The 20,500-nt window shown below is 38.8% G+C and overlaps 1 protein-coding gene across 2 annotated transcripts in view; it reads right to left on the bottom strand.

Annotated features, from left to right (window-relative positions):
• Positions 1-279: 279 nt before the first annotated feature.
• EDNRA (endothelin receptor type A) overlaps positions 280-20,500 on the bottom strand; it is a 36,285-nt gene continuing 16,064 nt past the window's right edge. For both annotated transcript variants that reach the window (XM_080373737.1, XM_080373736.1), the window contains exons 3-8: positions 20,019-20,146; positions 11,314-11,512; positions 7,130-7,282; positions 4,745-4,878; positions 4,235-4,343; positions 280-2,104 (exon numbers count right to left, since the gene is read on the bottom strand). In XM_080373737.1, the coding sequence (XP_080229863.1) occupies positions 1,964-2,104; positions 4,235-4,343; positions 4,745-4,878; positions 7,130-7,282; positions 11,314-11,512; positions 20,019-20,146 (864 nt within the window). In that variant the 3' untranslated portion in view covers positions 280-1,963. The remainder of the gene's footprint in view (positions 2,105-4,234; positions 4,344-4,744; positions 4,879-7,129; positions 7,283-11,313; positions 11,513-20,018; positions 20,147-20,500) is intronic.

Genomic DNA, 20,500 nt, shown 5'->3' with positions numbered 1-20,500 from the left:
GGAATGCACACAAAGCTTTTTCCTGCCTTGAAATAAAGAAGGGGCAACTTACAACTTAAACCCATTCCTCATGTCTGTTTTCTGTTTACCTTTGTCATCTCCTCAATACATTCTGTCAAAGGAGCAGTGAAGGTGTCAGGATATAGAGACTAGTAATTCAATCTTCTCAAAGGAAAGCATTGTTACTCATTTACTATGACTTTCAATACAGTTTGAGGATGAAATAGTTTGAATAAAATTCAGCCAAGTTTCATTCAATACCATGTTCTTAGGCAGTACTAGAGCACTGTCAGAAGATTGTATTTAGGTTTATAACATATGAACATAAATTTATATGTATTTATACACACATACATGCCACAGAGACAAAAGCACACAAAAATATATAAACCAATTTAAAGAATTGTTTTTAATATACTTTAGAAGATTTGTGTGAATGTAAACATTTGGGAAATTTGTGCAGCAGAAGTCATTGTAGGCACTAGCATTTTGACCTCATAAATAAAAATATGCAGGATTATATCTTTCACTTGAAATGTAACAAATGTTTAAAAATTTGTGGAATTTTAATTACTGCTTCTTAGCCTGGCACAACAGATGCTATAAATTTTCTAGCAGATTTGTGCATGAGGCATATTATATATGACACCACATTATTTAATTCCACTATTTAATGAAAGGCTACCTATTAAAAATTTTTATAGCCAAACAAGAAATCTCTTGCCATGTAACCATAATGGATGAAAGTAATAACTAAATCACCAGTTTACATGTATGCAAGCAATATTTTCTATATATTATTCATAGCATTTGTATGGTTAACAATGCTAATAAACTATCAAACCCCACTGAAATCTTTGAACATTGTGAGAATAAGACAAAGAACTCTGTAAGCATAAAGCAGAAAAAATCCTTGTGCTCTTCCAGCTGTTAAGGACTTCCACAGTTCTGTGTTCTCTCTGACTATAACCTCATGTTCACAATGCGTAAGTAGTATTGTGCATAGTTACTATGATAATAACCATATTCTCAGAACTCTTTGGACAGCTTTAATAATGTTTCACTGTGTTCCACTGATCCTCATTTCAACTTGGATTTAATGCAGCTATAGTGTAAATAGATTAATAGGTTCATATAGTTGAAGAATTAAAATGGCAGGTTAATTAAAAACATACTGTAAGCTGCCCCTCTGTGGGCAGCTTTCATTCTTTTTGCTGATATAGGTTACGTTTATTTTGTACAGAGCATTAGAATAAATAACACAGTATAGTACTGTATTATTAATACCTCTTTTTTGGGTATTAATCTGTGCTTAAGTGCCAAATTTTGATGCCACTTTAAATAATCTCTTCCTATTTTTGAGTCCTGAAATGCTACAAATGTGAATGGCCCAGCTAATGTCCTGACCTATTGTAACATAAGTAAATAAAATACTAGTGTGGACCAAAACATTTTCCAACATAAACCTGAAAAACAACAACAACATGCAAAACATACTGATGAATGGAATATATCCACCACACAAATAAAAGTTAAAAGGCAGATGGGCAGAGAGAAAATGCAGTCACAGACAGATTCCACTTTGCTATCTTCTGAAAAGTTCCATAGGGATTAATTCTAGGTGACAGTCAGGTTAAAAGATTGTATTGTACCAGTCACAGACACTGGACAGTTCCTGCTTGGTTCAGAAGAGTAAACCACCTGTGTAGTTCAAGTCAGTTTTTTGGTGTCATAATCACATCAATATCTTTTTCAGAGTCAGAATTACCATCCAGTGGATCTCAGTTCACAGAACATCACAGTTACAGTCAGTCGATCTACTCAGTCACCTCTAGAATTAGGTACAAGGGTGCACATGTCTGAATTGATTATAGAACAGTCACTGGACTGCCTGTTGAAATAGCTTTGTTGTGACTCTTTTTTTTCCTGTTTGATTCTGAAGTGGTATCAGAGTCCTTAATTTTCAGTTTATGCTGTCTTTATGGCTGCTTCGGTCTGTATTGTGATTGTTTAGTTCTTGATTTTTCCACTGAATGCTCGTTCCATTCATGGGCACTGAAGTCACTAGGCTCTTAGACTGAGAGCAGCAACAGCAAAGACATGACTGGGGAGAAAAAAAAGAAAGTTAACACAAACCTAACAACTCTATGCAGATTGCCAGCCATGTTTTTCATTCAGGAATGACCATGTGATTCTAGCTGAAGAGAGTCATAACTGCACTCAGGCAATTTTTTTATCCTACAATACAAACAATTCTTGTGATTAAACATGACAAATGCAGCAAATTAGGCCCAGCCTAATTTAAGAAAAACTCTTATTTAAGAAAAACTTCCACACTATCAAAGGAGAAATTTGTTTGACTAAGCTAAATAGATCCAAGAACTGACAGAACTCAATACATATTGTAAGAGCTGGGTTGGGTTTTTTTTTCCCACTTTATCACTGCACTTCAAACTTAGGAATCAGCTTAGCATGTAAAAGAGAAGAAGAAAATTCCCCAGCCTGTGACTTAGTTCTCTTCTCACATCTTAGAAGAAGAAAAAAATATTTAGGAAAAGGGTCAGTGAATATATTGAGATGTATCATTTTTCACAGCTAAGAATAGAAGGTCATTCAGGATCATATGCTCCGGTTATTCACAGGCTGATATGTTCAGTTCTCTCTTGGGAAAGGAGCAGAAAGGATTCTTCAGCTATCCTCCCCTTCCTTCACAAAAACTAGTGCCTAATTCTGTGTAGATGGAATCTCTACTTTAGGGGAAAGAGTTAGGGCCTCAGAGGAGCAACGGCAATAACAGCAGTAGATTCAGGTCGTCTGTGATTTCAATGAGAAGGGAGTGTTGCAGAGAGGTAAAGCCAAACTTAAGATATATTAAGATATATGTACTATATATATCTATGGGTGGGTGTGTAAAAGAGCAACAGAGGTAGGGTGAGAAACTCAAGTACAGAATGGAGAGACTGCCTGAATTAATGACCTTGATACGGGAAGGGAAAGGGTAAATTACAATGAGAAGCTGGAAAAGATTAAACAGTAGCTGAAAATTCTTTAATTAGTGTTGTTGGATGGTGATTTTATTTGGAAGGACAAGTGGGAAGAATGAACAAATTATATGAGTAGCAGCCTGGTAGTACTCACTGTTACTTCTCCCTTTCATCTGAGGACAAGTTCAGGCATATTATCCTCTACACAGTTCCCAAATGAAGCAGGGGACCATAAAAAGCAAAGCTGACTCCTTATCTTGTGAAAGTACTCCCTTAAAATAGTTCATGAGTCTAAGCAGGTTACGGGCAAACAGGTATTCCCTAGACCAGGGGTCCTCAAACTACGGCCCGCGGGCCAGATACGGCCCCCCAGAGTCCTCAATCCGGCCCCCAGTATTTACAGACCCCCCTGCCAGGGGTTGGGGGGGGGGAACCAAGCAGCCGCAGATGTCTGCCTGCCACTTCATCCGCGCGCCGGCCCCCTGTTTAAAAAGTTTGAGGACCCCTGCCCTAGACTGATAGTTTATTACATTTCTTTAGTAGCTTGAGTTGCCTATTCACAGACAATGTTTAGTGGTACAGTTCTGTCATCTTTTGGCTTTCTTTGCAGTTAAAGCTATTTCAGTCTTCCTTTTCCATTTCATTACTTTCTTTACTACTATATGCTCTCATTTTCTTTCTTCCTGCATTGTCTTTATTAGGTGAATAGGGACTTGAAGAACCACAGTGTCACAAGGATAGCCTTAAAATATGTTGTCATGTGTAGGAACTGGAAAAATGCAGCTAAAAGCCACATACACATTTAATTGACAAAGTCAACTCAGGTGCCTGCTTTGGTGTTCAAACCTGAAAATTTTAGTTGTTAATGAGACTGGTTAACTGCAGGCAGCTTGGCATCCTGTGTGTGTGTCCTTTGGATTCATCTAAAGTGGGAAATAAGTTACTAACCAAATTGTATTTCATATACATATCACATGCAGATAAATAATATTTACAAGAGTATGTCTATCTCAGTTTACATATGAGGACTATGTCACACTTATTTACTGGTTTAGCATTTCAGATAAAGTGGATAGTTCCACTTGCAGTTTGGTATGTGTGCTATGTGAGCTGCTAGATGGTAAACTAGACAATTTCTAATCTTTCATTCCTTTGCATGTCTCTTTTCCCAACTGCTAAAAAAAGATAATAACTAAGTGGCTCAATACAGTTTGTTAACTGGACTTAAAATCTTACCAAGAAGATCTTACCTGGAAACAGTTTTTAAACTTCTTGCTCACAAAATACAGAGCTATTGGGTTTATACAAGAGTTCATAGTTGCCAGGTTGATGCTGATATAATCCAATGGCAGTAAGAAACTAGGCAACGAAAGAAAAAGCAAAAGCTAAACATTTAAACTGTTCATATATCATAGAAGCATCCATGCTCTTTGCGGTTACAGCCTCTTCTGTCACAGAAACTAATTCTCTTTTACCTAACTCCCCCATCTAGTCTTGTATAGTCTAGGTCTATAATAACCTGTCTCACAGAAGTTCACAAAAGCCAGAGGGAAGTGACTGCAATGATTAAAGACAACTTTTATTAAAATTATGCTACCCTATTCTGAAACCCCTGAAAATGGATGCAGCTGAAAAGACATAAAGTATTTGCTCTTCTAACACCACAGTTGTATGTACAATGACATTTCTCACAAAAATTCTAAGTGTGCGGCATTATATGTTTCAGTATAAACAGTTGATTGAAATAGAAAATGAAGTACCTGAGTAGTTCACATCTGCCGGGGTCTCTCTCATTGTATACCATTTTCTTCAAAATTCGGCTCAAATGGAGAGGGAACCAGCAAAGAGCAAAAATCACTACCAAACAGAAAACTGTCTTTGCAACTTCTCGACGCTAGAAAAAGAAAATAATGATGCCTGAGTGCTTAATTCGTATTGGTAGGTGATTGTAGTGTAGTGATGTTGGCAGCAAAGTAAGTAATCTAGACAAAGCATGCAAGGATTTCCGAAGTGCAGCTTCCAGACTACCTGATGTCCCTGAACTGTTTTTTTATGGGGCTTATCATGTTCTTGATTCTGGCCACCCTCAACAGAACCTGCTCATCACCAAGACTGGAGTAGCTGGAGCACACAGGTCTCTGCCAGGACACTGTAGGCATTAGTCAAGGAAAATCCACTGCTGGCCTTTTCTGAACCTGATTGCTTTTCCAGCCCTTCTTATTCCTCTATACTGGTTTAGTTTTCTGGCAATCCCTCAGATAAACAGCTTTCTTCAGAAACATGCATAATCTGCAAGAAAACTTTTTAATGTATGTGGGAAACTGGGATCATACCTGCCTGATAAACCACTTGTACGTAATCCTTGATGTGGGGCAATTTGTAAACCCAAGGCACCTAAATCAATTGGTAATTAAAGTTCCATTCAACCACATACCTAGCCCGGATGTCAAATTATTGCTAAATGTATTATTTTATAATTAGTATGCATCATGTTACATGAAGGGATACTGCACAGTATATACATTTTGCTATCTGATCCTTGCTATGTGATCTTGATGTTCTTAAGTAAATATTTCCTCTACAAACAAAATTTTAGAAATGTCTGTATTACAGCTTAATCTCATAATACTTACTCAGAAAATAATTTCAATTTAATGGATATTTTATATAGCTCTAGAGATTTACAGATGTTTTAGTGGATTTTTGACAATGCATACCAGTGGTGTTTGGTAAGCATGGATTTGATAAGGAGAAGAGTATGAAGGGGTAAGAACACCACATCTGAAATTGCCCCTGTGACGTAACAATAATTAAGCATTGCAAGGCTCCGTGATTAAGAAATTTAAAATGTAACGTGTGCTTACAGTAAGTCTTGTTAGGCTTTGAATATGGCTACTGTTGTTTCTTCTTTCTTATAATAGCAGGTTTTATCAAAATATGAAAAGGATTGTGAGTAGATATTAATGTAGGGAAGGAAGGAAGGAAGGAAGAGGAAGGGAGGGAGGAAGGAGAGAAGGAAGGAAGGAAGAGGAAGGGAGGGAGGAAGGAGGGAAGGAAGGAAGGAAGGAAGGAAGGAAGGAAGGAAGGAAGGGGAGGGAGGGAGGAAGAGGGGCAAAAGGTGACAGTTAAAAAGACAAGCATTTGTAAATTGCGGCATAAAGCCATCCTCCAGCAACCAGCCTGAGTAGCTTGCTGGGCACCGCGCAGTGGGATGGGAAAGCTGGAGGGTGGATTCCCCCACCCAGTACATACCGTTCTAGTTCTAATGGGTGGAGCAGCTCGTACATGGTCCTAGAACAGACTGTGTTGCACACCCTGGGGCCTGATGAGGGGAAAAAGTGGAGGATCTGCACAAGGGGAGGATTTCCAGTCTGCTCTAATCTAGAATGAAACAGCAGTGGAGTACCTCCTCTGGAGGGGAAAACTCACTCTGAGGCAAAGGGGACTACTTCAGGGATTCACGCATGTGAATGTGGAATTTGAAAGAAAGAGTGGAATTGGGTGGGCTGACATTAACACAGGGGGAAAACTGCAGATTGTTTTTAAAATTTCAGTTAGGAATTAAACATCAGACAGTGCTGCAAAAACAGCGAAGTGAGATCTGATTGTTCTTTGAGTGACTTCATGATCATTTGTTTGTGCTGTTCTCCCATTGCTCTTTTCAAAGCAGCTGCAGTAGTGGTACTGCAACAGTGCAATAACCCTGAACAAACCAATCCACTCTATTCTAAACTAGGCTATTCTACAGTTGCCTTTTATGTGAAACTGAAGTTGCATATCAAAGTGTGCCAAAAGTAGTGAGGACCCATGGAGTCATATCTTTATGAATAAAAAGAAACATGTTTCTGGCAAATCTTTGAAGTTAAATTTCAAAGCATTTAGCCAGTAGTGATTTGAGGTTAAAGAGCAGGAGAGCACAACTGTCATACATACTTAAGAGAAGAAAGAAACTGGCTAGTTTCCTGAGCATGCTGTCTTCAATACATCCTTATACCATAATTTAGTTCTGTGTTCCGGGTTTAAATGAATACCTTAACGTCATAAAAAGCTTACATCCTCACTTTCTATTTCTGTAATTTACTCTATTCATGTACACTTTGAAACATTTCTAAGCTAACTCAAACATTGGTGTTCCTAATATTTACCTGCTTAAGGTGTTCACTGAGAGCGATTCTCAAGTTGCTGTTTCTTCTGTTCAACATTTCACAAGTCATTAATGTATAAAAGATGGCAGTACATGCCAGTGGCATGCAGAAATAGAAACCAAACAGCCACCAATCCTTTGCATCTTTGTAAAACTGTAGACAAGGTAAAGAAAAGAGAAGATATTTTCTTATGATTCAATGAAAAGCATCACAGAAAGTCTTGGAAAGTGTGGCAGTTAGTACACTGATATCTTTCTGTTGGTAAACAGCACAAATTATGTAAACTTTCATATTGTTGATCTGTTTTGGACCAACATCAAAATGGGAATTGTGGAAGTGTAAACATTTATTTTACCTTACTGTGGATAGCATGCCTGTACCTTTGTGGCAATCTGTCTTGGGTTGGAGTTAGGTTTATTGGTTGTGTTTTCTGAATATTTACACTCATTCATGAAAACTAGAATCCAGCTTCATTAAAAAGACATGCCAAAATGTAGACAGTGTCAGTTTGAGATAACAAATCTTACTAAAAGCCTACCTCAGGAAATGCCATTTACCTCCATGGCTTCTGTCCTGATTCCAAAAAAGGAAAATGCAAAATGTCTTGTAAGATTAATCACCTTTTGTTATCAGTGAAAAGATTGGTAGTTGGTTTGCTTATGTACTGGGCAGACAGAAGCCCCTTCATAAGTGTTTGTCTGATATATGCAAAGCTTAGGACTGGTGTCTTCTAGTGGCACAGTTACTTTTAACCCTTTGCCTGCCATTCATACCATTTGCCTTTTGTGACAGGACACTGAGGGACTTGATAGAGTAGCAGTACTCTGCTGTGTAATTTTAAGTGTTAGCTGTGATTTAAGCTGTGGTTTAAGTGAATACATTTATGTATTATGGGAAATACTACATTTGACAAAACATTTTAAATTACTTTTTTCTGTAGAAGATTAAATTTTCACACTTGAGAAAATATTGTCTATTGGTTTTTAACTTTTATGCTCAGGCAAAAGTGTGCACTGAAATATGAAATTTTAAGTACTTCCTGTCTCTATGTTATTAGTCACTGAGATGGATGTGTGTAAAAGGGAAGCTTCTTTCTCATAGTCTTTCCCCTAGCTTGTTTATTCCTAGCGGATGTGCTCTTGTAACATCACGGTTCCCACACCAAATGTCAAAATGCTAATAATGGAGAAACATATGAATCCTGCTTGAAAAGGTAAAACTTTTTACATTTTGTTTACATTTAAAACTGAACAGTACTAAACTTTGAAAGATGAAAAAAAGGATGCAATTAATAGACTAGTATTTAATAATGTTAATTTTAAAAACTGCTTTAATTACACTAGAAGGTTGATTTACAAAGAAGGGAACGCTTTTAATTTATCTCCCTCTGCCACAACACAGTTAGCTATTTACAGAGCTTGCGAATTTAGAGTATGCTGCTTGTATCTAGGCCACAACCCCACCTCACAGGACATGTTGAATTGTGTTGATTAGCTTGTTTCCTCCTCCTCATTAGCCTCATCCCTGTGTGAGGAGGGGCTACAGTCTGCTGCATAGTTGCACTCTCCTTGGGGGCAGAATTTCCCCCCACTGGGAACAGAGCTTCTGCCAGCAGAAAACAATATGCCTCATATTTGAAAAGTTTTTACTGAGGGGAAATCTAATTAGCACTCCTTCTGCAGAGAAAAGGATTACAAATAGATGGAGAGAATTATCTTTTTTGTGGCAAATTCCTCCAAGTCAGATTAGAATCATGTTGGCTGGGCAGCACAACAAAATGTGTACTGTGTGAATCCATGCTATGTTTACAAGGAAAACTCTGTCATATCAGTCTATCAGTTTTCGTGAGTGTTGCCTGTCAGTCAAGAAAACACACATGTAGATTTCTGTGTCACAGCCCTGACCAATGCGTCAATTCTGTATGAGGACATAGCTTTCTGATGTTATAAAACCTACATGAAAATGTCTGTAAATGATTAATTGTGGAATCTGAGTTTCAGAAAAGCTTACATCAAAGCACAAAATTGGGTTGATTTAAGAGAAGTAGACATTCTTTTGTTTTCCTTGAAAGCCCACATGGAACTGGTTTTCTACAGGAAATGTGCATTTTAAACAAGTCTCCCAGTGCACTCAGCCTCTTGGGAATCATGGTCTAGCATGAATCTTTTAAGGATAGCTTTAAACATGAATAAAGCTGCTATTAAAACCAAAAGTTAATCATATATCCTTCCCAAAGTTTAGTGATTGTTTATTGTGGTAGTAAATATTACGGTTAAGGTTAAAATGGTGTTTCCATTTTAATCTCATGTTTGTACTTGCTTGCAATGTATTGAAACACACTCCATTTTGACTGTTATGTCCAACATTTACTCTCAGCTTGAATGTAAATGCTGATTTGTTTCTTTGAAAATCAAACTGGCTTGGGGAGATTTGGAGCTTTTGACTTATGCTGAGCAAGTAAAAGATACTAATTCCTGCTAATAAAACAAAACAGCTCTTCTTCTTACCACATTAAGAACAGAACAATAATCATTAAAGTCAGCATGCCTTTGAAAGACCTGAACCGTAGTGTTTTGAGAAGAAGGAAGAGAAAACTATTCTTTTTCTTAGGGAGGGACAAAGTAAAGATTGTCCAGGCACATTCATGGAGAAAAATAGCCATTACAAAAGGGAAATTTGTTGCAGTGTGCCTTTCATAAATTATGTTCTTACAACTACAGTATCTACAGTCATATAGTCTGTAGAGCTTAGAAAAAAAGATATAGTAAGTCCTGCATTAATTATTTCCATTAGGGAATTCCTTTTGTCTTTTCTTGCACTTGTCTTTTGCTCTTTCTGCCATCCCCAGTCTGTGTAACTCTACCAACGCTGATGTTCCTCCAAAAAACACTAATCCTCCACATTTTTTCTGTTCAAAATTTCCTAGCTCCATTTCACCCTATCCTTCCCAATTCTAGCCCAAGCCATCCTCTTATCTAATTAAAGGAGAAATACCAGACATTCCAAAAAAGAGAAATTTGCACTCTACCATGAAAAATTCTGGTCTGGAAAAAAATATGGAGTTTCCCTCAAGACTTAAGATCTTGCACTATATGCCTTCTCTGCAACAAAACAGAACATTACTCTTTCTATTATTGGATGAATGGTGGCTGGCCCTTCTTTGGCTTCACAAAGAAAAAAAATACGGTAATTTTTTAAGGTAATAAAAAACACTTTCCCATATTCTCAGCGTAGTGCCAGGCAGAAAATCTCTATCCCCCTGTGCTCCCTCTTCATTGGCTGCCCAGCCTCTTACCAGAACCAGCCACAGCTGCACCTTGTCTACATCAGCCAACACCCCCCCCCCCCCCCCCCCCCCCCCCCCCCCGCCCCTGAAGCCAGCCCACAGCTGTATATTATCAATGTTAATTAACCCGGCTTCATTCCCCTACACCCCTGTTCAGTAAAGATCTATTAATTCTGTAGTGACTACTCACCTGACTTGTTTAACAAGCTAATGTGGGTATTGGCAACTATTAAGCTGCAGTAGTGTAGAGGATGAAGCCTATGAAACATGCCAAAGAAGCCTGGTTTGTCTCAGGCACTTCTCTTGCTCTTGAGTTGCTGTATCTTAGATGACAGCTAACAGTGCCCAAGCTACCTAGGTTGGAGATGTGAATCTGTCAGATTTGTAGTTGTGATTTCTTGTAAATGAGAAGATTATTCTCTGTTTGACTTTGTAAGTGCATATAGAATAGGAAAAGTTATGTTAAAGCATGGTCCCACCCTTTTCTTTATCTGCCAAAAGAGCAGGCTACTGCATGCAAAATGATGACTAATCATGGTAAAACACGGTTTTTGACAGTTACGAGCTCCAAGGTGTTATACCTAGAAACACAATACCTTCCAAGGCTCTGGCTACCCTGTTATCTTTCTTGATTTTACTTTAAGCAGGCCCAAATTGCAAATCTCTGTATTAAGAATCCTCAGTAGTGAAGAAATAAAAATGTTGTGAAGTCCCATTTACTACCTCTGGCTGAAAGTAGAGACAGGCCACTGTAAATGAGGGATCTTCTTTGCACGAATATACATTAGAATACATTTTGCACTTTAATGGATGAATAAAGTGTATCATACTCCAGTATCTTAATTGTCTAACCTATACACTGTGGATTCCAAAAAAGAGAAGAAAGGATGTTACTTACCAACATAAAATTATTTGTAGGATTGAGCATACAGGTAACATAACCTTCATCCTTGTATCTGAAAGGTACCACAGCAAAACCAATTGCTTCTGGAATAGCCAGTATGAAGGACAGAAGCCAAATGGAGAAAATTTCAATGGCAGTGATCATAGGGATTCCAATTCCCTGAACGCGGCTCCAGGAGGCAACTGCTCTATACCTGAAAGAGGGAGGCATCAGTTTCCAACCTTCAGTTTCTTCCCTATATTCAACTATTTTGGTTCAAGTTTATATATTAAGCAAAATTCTAAAGCTGGCATCTTAGCCTTGTATTGCTTGTTTTTTCCTGCCTGTTCCAGGGGCTTTGCCAGCTACCAGGTCTCTTAGGACACAGCAGAGCACATGAAGGAGTGGACAGCAGAGAACTGTCTGTAACTGTTTTGCTTATGCACAGGATTGTGTGGAATTCTGCTATGTGGACTACACTATTTCTAATTAAAGTAGGCAAGGTCTGTGAGACCAGATTGTATCTTTCACTAGATCAACTGACATAACAGGAGAAAAAAAAGAACTTCCAGGGACACCAGCCATTCTAACAGATACAAACCAGCTGTCTTCTTCAGCTACCTCAGTTGTAACATCAGTGCTATCTGGTCAGCTTCCACACAATGAAATAGTGTGAAAACACTCTTCGTGAAATGAAAATGCATTTGTTCTATTTGCAATATGCAATGTTAGAAATGCTGGCCCTATGCTGCATATTCTGTATTTGCCTTAGGTTACAAATGAGTGCTAGTTAGGACTGTCTGACAGCTATCTCGGCCTCTGCATCACCTTTCTAATGAGAAACTGAAGTGCCTAGCTAAGAAGTCTATACATGCCAAAACCAACATATTTCCCCACTACTTTATCCCTTAGATAGCAAGTTTCTCAGTAAAAAGTGGTATTATTGAACCCTGCTTTCCTGTGTGTGTGTGCCTCATAACTGTGATCTTGGTAAAACGTAGGAATTCCTTTAAAGAAGTGTCAAATACAGCCCATGCATTTCTCGCTTTTCCTCCTCCTCTTTACCTTCTCTGTCCCTCCAGTTCTGGAGGATTCTTGTTACCAGGTTGCAGCCTTTTCCCCAGTTGGGGAACTGAGGGGGTCTTTCTCTACTTGTCTGCCAGTTTTCAAGAAACTCGTAGAGATTTATTAGCTTTGAGACCTCAATCTCTCTTTTGACTCAGGTCAAAACGTTTGAAAATCATTTGGAGAAGACTTACAGACATACAATATAGCATACAAACCAGTCCTTAAATAAAATTCTCAGTAGCAGACTTAACTGTTGTCTAGCAGTAACTGCAGTAGACGAGTTACTCATCATTTCCAACAATTTAGCAAAGACAGTGCTATCTAAAAATATTGGAAGAATAAACATTACTTTTGATCTTGTAATAATCTGAAATTCATGCTGGAGAGTGTTGTGTCAAGGGTGATGTAACAGTTTCTAAACTGCTTGTTTGTCTTCCCCAAAATAATAACACCTTCCCTTTTGGAATGACAGTGCTATGTGGATATATCATGGCATCCACTGATGAAATAGTCTTTAGTTGAGGAGAAAAAAGTCAAGAAAGGTTATTCAACTGCTTTAAAAAATGTCAGAGTAAGAAGTCACTGAAGCGGATTATAAATTGTAAGGACCTGTGTCATTTTACTGTCCTGACTATGGGAAGTATTTTTTTCTTCCTCAGACATGCCCCCTTGAGTCCTGGCAGATACATTGGGGTATGTGCAGCTGCCACACCTTTCCAAGATACAAGGCAAAGTTAAGCTTTTCAGAGAAAAGCAAATGGGGTGGTGATTTCAGCTGGTGACAGCAGCTAACTGGAGTACAAAAGGGCATAACAGTACACACGAGGAGGGTGAAAGGTTTGAGGAAAGGAGATGCCCTCAACAGACCGGGAGGATACAATTTGTAAGTATGTAGGCTCTGAGTTGCACAGGTGGGTGGGCTTGGCAAGGAGAGGAAAGAACAAGGAGCTTTAAATCAGAAAGCTTTGGGCTCAAGGATTAGACTGTGGAAGGATTTGGGTGAGATGGTAGAGGGGTGATTGGAAGGAATACATAATTTTGGCAATGGGCTTGAAGGCTCAGGAATAACAAGGGTTTAAGGAAAAGAGTAGCTGAGAACTCTGTGTTAGAATGCTTTGAGTGTACTGGGAAGTACTGGATTTTGAATTTCTGAGATGGAAGGAATGAAGAGTTTCCAATGGGAAAAAACAGTTAAGGGATATAGAACCTTGGCTACAGAGGTCAGCAAAATTTAAAGTTATTAAAAGGCATCCTCGCCCCCTCTATAACCAGGACACTAATCTGGAATTCACACATACAGCATTTCTTCTGATATCCTGTATCATGCCCCCTTTTTCATTTGGAAGTGTGCTTATTAACAGGATGGAAGACTTGTGAGTTAAATCCCCTACAGCCTCAATATTAGAGGAAGGAAGATATATGAAGGCAAGATCAGGCTGTAAGCCCCTCACAAAAACTTCAGAAAGCATTATTACAGAACATCAGTGGAAGGTGTCAGGGCCTTGTATACCATCATACTTGCAGAGAATGCACTAGAAACTTTTGCTTTGATAGCAAATCATACACAGCATAGTCACATGTTCTCATACATCTTATATGGACAGGTTCTCAGTACATCATTTTAACAGAAATGTATGTGTAAAGATTTTGAACATACTAAAGCAAACTACATTTAGGGCTTGCAGATTAAAAGTAAAAACACCTTCTAAAGGCACCCTTGTCTTCAAAGAATATCAAAAAGGAGGGAGCCAGTGGTTCACTCACAGGGAGGTCTATGAGATTAAAATTCTGAGAGCACCAAAACAAATAAACTATACTGAAGTAACTGAGAAACTAACATTCAGCATCATATCTGCTCACACATATTTATTCATATTAAAATTCAAATTTAATTTTAAATAATAAGTAATCTTCTCATATTTCATTTTACCAAATAAAAAAATTGGCTTGAGTGACTAAATGACTCATAGAAATGTAACTTTCCACACAAATACTCAAATATTTGTGAACTTTAGAAATCTAACAATCAATTCGAAGTTTACTTTCTACTGACTGGAAATTTTACAGTCGCTCCCATCAGCTGCACAGAGTACATAATACTATTTCACCCCTGACTGAATGATGTTCTTAGCCAACAGGGGCCTGTAGACTGTACATATTTTTCAAGCAAGAGATGTAAAGTTTTCATTCTGTAACTATGTAAATGGCAACAAATGGGTTGTAAATTGTGAATTCAGTTCTTTGCTTTCTTGCATTTTTGTACCTGTTCTGTTTGAGCTATAGTTGGTTTGCACGTGAGAAGATCAGTGTGCACAGCAGTAAGGATTTGGGTCCTGTATGTATTTTATTAGCAATTTTGTTTTCAGTTCACAATTCAAGTAGCTATCAGTTAAGGAATTACTGGCTGAACAATTTTATGAATGGTTTCATCTAAAGCATAAGAAGCTCAGTAATTAAATCAGAATTTTCTGACTGCATATTAACCAGCAATTACTTGGTCTCTTTACTCACTGCTGTAAGAGTTATTTGAAAAATACTTGTAGTATAATTTTTCAAGTGGGTGTTCTGTGAGTTATGTAATATATAGGATCTTTGTCTATCCACAAACCTCCCATAATTAGGAGTGGGAAAATACTGCAGGGTTTATTTCCCTCATACTTAGAAAATACAGGATGTCTGCCAGGGAACTGTCATAAAATACATGCATCATGCATTACATTTAATTCCCCAATCTAAAATCTCTGTGTGTGTGTTTTGTCTTACTTTTCTTTGTTTGTTTCCCTTTTGTCTCCAACCTTGTCTAAAATACTCAGTTCCTTTCCAGGCCATTTCCTTTTCTCTGTTTAATGTTGTGGCTTCTCTTCTTTCTGCCCTTTCTATTTTCTACTGCGCATGCATGTTCTGTCAACTTTAGTATATTGTGCCCTTCAGTTGCTTTCTCTCCTCTAGTTTCTTCTCCTTCCTCTTCTCCTGTTCTTAGCTATTTTATGACTTTGCAGTCCCTCCCTGCTGCTTATTTTTAGAGCTGCACAGTATTTAAGGACAAAGGCTCATTACATCATGAAGTATACATACATACAATTAAGTATTTTGCACTCCTACCTAGTTACAAACTTGCTTAAAGAATTTCTTTCAGAAGAATATCCTGTCTTCATTTGAGAACATTAAGAGCAGGACACCTTTACCTTTCCCTGGTGGTTTCTTCTTGTAGTTAATCACCCTCATTTTTAAAAATGCGTACCTTATTCTCATTTGTCTGGCTGAAACCTTGTTCTATAGCTGCTCATTATATCTTTCTTTGCTAACCTAAAGACCCCATAGATATCTGATACATCATCAACATTTCAGTACTTGGATATTATATTTAAGTGGCTTCTTAAGTATCATTTTTGATAAGCAACAAATCTGTAAGGCCACTGAATAATTTCTGATGCTTTTCTATGCCCTCTCCACGATTTCGTCATTCTTTGGTAAAGAATAATTCTAGAACTCTAGTTATCCTTCCAGTACTGATCTCATTAATACAGCACAGTTGTGGGTTTTGCTGTGATCCAGATCAGGTTTTGGAACAATCTGGATAAATTTTACCATAATGATACCTAATCAGAATTTAAAAAGGAAGTGTATTGTGGGCCTTATGAAATGAAATCAAGGAGTATGTGAAAAATAAATAATGGGCTATAGCTTATCTGTGGACTGGCAGCCTTGGCTTATGAAAGGCAGGTCATGCATGATGAACCTGATCTCTTTCTATGACAAGATGACCCACCTAGTAGATGAGGGAAAGGATGTGGCTATTGTCTACCTGGACCTTAGTAAAGCCTTTGACACTGTCTCCCACAGCATTCTGTGAGACACAGAGAAGCTGGCTGCTAATGGCTTGGATGGGTGCGCTCTGGGCTGGGTTGAAAGCTGGCTGGATAGCCGAGCACAAAGAGTGGTGGTGAATGGAGCCACATCCAGCTGGCGGCTGGGCACACGTGGTGTTCCCCAGGGCTCAGCGCTGGGGCCGGTCCTGGTTCGTGTCTCTGTCTGTGATCTGGGCGAGGGGATCGAGTGCCCCCTCAGCGAGTCTGCAGCCAACACCCGGCTGGGCAGGGGTGCTGATCTGCTGGAGGGCAGGAGGCTCCGCAGAGGGGTCTGGGCAGGCTGGATCCATGGGCCCAGGCCACTTGTATGAGGTTCCACAGGGCCGAGTGCCGGGTCCTGCCCTGGGGTCACACCGGCCCCACGCAGCGCTCCAGGCTGGGGCAGAGCGGCTGGGAAGTGCCTGGGGGGAAAGGGCCTGGGGGTGCTGGTGGGCAGCCGGCTGGGCAGGAGCCAGCACCGTGCCCAGGTGGCCAGGAGGGCCAGCAGCATCCCGGCTTGTGTCAGCAACAGCGTGGCCAGCGGGACCAGGGCAGTGACCGTCCCCCTGCACTGGGCACTGGTGAGGCCGCCCCTGGAATCCTGTGTTCAGGTTTGGGCCCCTCGCTGCAGGAGGGACACTGAGGGGCTGGAGCGTGTCCAGAGACGGGCAGCGGGGCTGGGGAAGGGGCTGGGGCACAAGTGTTGTGAGGGGCGGCTGAGGGAGCCGGGGTGTTTAGCCTGGAGAGAAGACTTGGGGCCAGGGGGGGAAAGTTACTGCTCTTTACAACTACCTGAAAGGAGGTTGTTGGCAGATGTGTGTAGGTTTCTTCTCCCAGACAACTAGTGAGAGGACAAGAGGAAATGGCCTCAAGTTGTGCTAGCAGAGGTTTAGTTTGCATATTAGGAAAAATTTCTTCACTGAAAAGGTGGTCAAGCATTGGAACAGGCTGCCTAGGGAGGCGGTAATCACCATCCCTGGAGGTATTCAAAAACGCATAGGTGCAGTGCTTAGGGACATGGTTTAGTGATGGGCTTGGCAGTCCTGGGGATTAACAATTGGACTCCATGAACTTCACAGTCTTTTCCAACCTAAATGATTCTATGATTTGATGAAAAGTCAGTCCTCTGTGCCTGCTGTCTTGCAGAGTAGGTGCTTTTGTTTCCCTATTCCTTTTGACTGCATTAGAAAATTAGTTGTTCAAATGGTCCACTACTATAACATATTTCTGTTCTGCAAGTATCATCAGCCCTTTATAAGAGGCAAAAGCAATACAGAAAAGGTAAGAGACTTGATCAAGGATGTAAGAAGCAGTCACTGTCAAGGTTAGTGTCAGAACACTTCCTAAATGACACTACAGTTGCTGACACCAACCTATTCCTCTTAGTTGTGGGAGATCTCAGCTGTTCTTCATTTTAAAGATAGCTAGCAGTGTGTTGATTGCAAAGCTCTTAATACAATAAAGCTCTTAGAGCTTTGTTTTAGTGGTAAAATATTTTCTTACCTAATACACTTATTGGAAGTTGGGCCAGATGAAAGCATCTACCCTGAGATTACTGTTCTATGCATTCTGGTATGCAGAGGAGGTAGGAAGGGGGTGTGTATATGGTAAATGAGATCCGTATCTTCACTCTTCTTGAAATGATTTCTTCATCAAAATCATTATGTCTGACACACAAGGAAGAGTAAAAGCTCAGGAAGGGAAATATCCTTCCTCTTACTCACAGTCAGGCACTGTTTAGAAAAAGAGTCAGACTGTCATCACCACCATGACCTAGAGTTTAAAAATGCCTGAGGGGCATCTGAAACAAATGTGAGCTTCCTCTAAAGGATGAATGGCTGGTTTGGTGGTTTCTGTCAGCCTCTTAAAACCCTCTGCATGTGTAATGGAGGTTTACCTGTGTAAGGTGCATGCCCACAGTTAAACCTTAATACACTGTCAGTGCGAGTCACTTTGTGTGAAGGACAGTAGTAATGAGTGGAGTTTCACAACAGGATGTAGTTAACACTGAGAACTGAGTCCTTGTAGGAAAAAAATTCTCTTGTGCTAAATTAAGGCTGTAGTCTGCAAGAGGGACAGATAGGCAACAATTATCAAAGCTGTGAAGCTCTGAATTCATTACACCTATTGACTCTATCTTTTTATACCTCGTAGAACGCAATTCCATATATAGACACCCAAAATAATTGTAAATAAGCTAGTTTTCAGAAGCTTTTTAAGGAAAAAAATAACTAGTCTGTAGACCAGAAAGAGTTCAGCTGTGAAAGCACACAGTTCCATATTTAATTATTTTCCATACTAAAAAGCAAACATTAGCTAATGTGGAATTTTGTATTAATGTGACTACGCCACTTCCAGTGCCTGACCTTAGTGGTGATTTAACCTACATTCACTTCATGTTAGCCAATATCAGAATCTGCCCATATACACCTATTTTCTAACACACATTCTCTGCAACCATTTACTGGAGTAGCACCAGATGATAATGAATATGTGCTTGGCAAGCTTGTAAACTGGGGGAGGAAATTAAATAGTCTGAGTCTGATCCCATACAAGATTTTACTCTTACATGAAAACAGTGTTTTGTTGTTGTGAGGATTAGCAAATCAGTGTTGGCAAAAAAAAAAAAAAAAAAAAAAAAAAGAAAACCATATAAAGAGGTAGCTTCAGCTGAGTTACTTCCAATTTATGAAAATGTATGTAACAGTAGGACTAAATCTAGTGAAACTGCATTGGTCAGAACTTCTCTAACAAACTCTTGGTTTCATATGTGCTTGATCTATTATTTATTCCTTAAAGCAAGCCATGGGCAGATATTGGTTGAGAAATAGAATTTTTTTTCAATTCTCAGACTCAAAAATGGAAAAAGAACACTTTAATGTGTTACAATTTTGTTTCTTGCTTCAGCTAATGAGTTACTAATGCAATAAGGAACTGTATTTCAGGCAGATGGATACTACTAAGTTACTCATCCATTGCAAACCTTGTACGTCAACATTGTACATAAAACAAAACCAAGATTAATTTTAAAGTTTCTTTTACCTTTGCATCATCACTGTACTAATATACATAATGTATTTTATTTATCAATATTTTCTGTATCAGAATTACTTATATTTTAGACTAGAACATGATCAAGCAAACTCAAGACTAATAAAAGACCACTTTTACAGAAGTGGAGTCTTCATCTGCTATTGCCTTATTATGTATGAAAAAAATATAAAAGAATAATGCTCAAAAGCATCTTAGCTGTTGTTCTATCAAAAACTTTATGTATCTTCCTGAGCACTTTTAACAGAGACATTAATTTTCAAACTATCAAAGCAAGTTTCCAAAATGTTTTTCAGTAAAACTCAATTAGTTATAGAAGTCATCAGCGTAAGCACTATAATTATGGTCCATAGGCAATGAGTTGAAAAAAATATTTTAAGACTAAAGATTATGATCCTGTTCAGATACAGAACAAACATGAAGTCATATGAAAGCGAGAAGCCTGAATACTGAGTCAAATCCCAATAAATTTTTGCCTGGTAAAGGAAATTGAAATAATGCTTTACTAGAGCTTTTAAATATCTTTAAAAACACTGTAAAGTTATTTAGTTATATTATACTTTAGTTATATTTAGTTATATTATACTTTCAGCCACAAATATGGTGCCTTGTTATAGCCAGGATACCAAAAAACAGAATGTAAGTTGCACCTATACTATAGTCTGCCTTCTAAGACCATACCAAGTGCTCCCAGTTTTAGGAAAACTGCAAGAGCAAGAACAATGTCTGTCAAAAGAATAAAACATACTGTACCTGTCCACACTAAGGGCACAGAGATTAAGGACTGTGATTCCCACCGATGCCTTCTGAATAAAGGGAAGGAATTTGCAAAGAAACTGTCCAAATTCAGAATCTCCAAAAGGCCACTTCTGAGCAAGGAGCTATAGAGAAGATATAAAATAATCAGCATATTTACACAGGAACTTAGCAATTACGTAACAATTGTAATTATTTGTTGCCATTGTAACCTGGAATTCTCTATACCTCAAGCATATCCTTAGTACTGAGGGAATCTGGGAAGTAAGTGCTACTATAGAAGCACAGAGGGAGAAAGTTTAAACTTAGGTGTTGATCTTGTACTGTTGTCATAGTAACTTGCAATGTTAAAACAGTTTTTATTATTGTGCTTCAACCATCAGTACTGAAAAATGAAAATCTAACTCAGCCCTGTCATAAATGTTTGCAATTACCATGTCCCAGAACCAAGCAGTTAAAGCATAATTTGCAGTTCATAA

Source organism: Falco punctatus, assembly GCF_963210335.1.
Source record: "Falco punctatus genome assembly, chromosome: 1".
Classification (NCBI taxonomy): Eukaryota; Metazoa; Chordata; class Aves; order Falconiformes; family Falconidae; genus Falco; species Falco punctatus.
The sequence above is the reverse complement of the archived record's forward strand: the minus strand, read 5'-3'. Positions and strand labels throughout refer to the sequence as shown.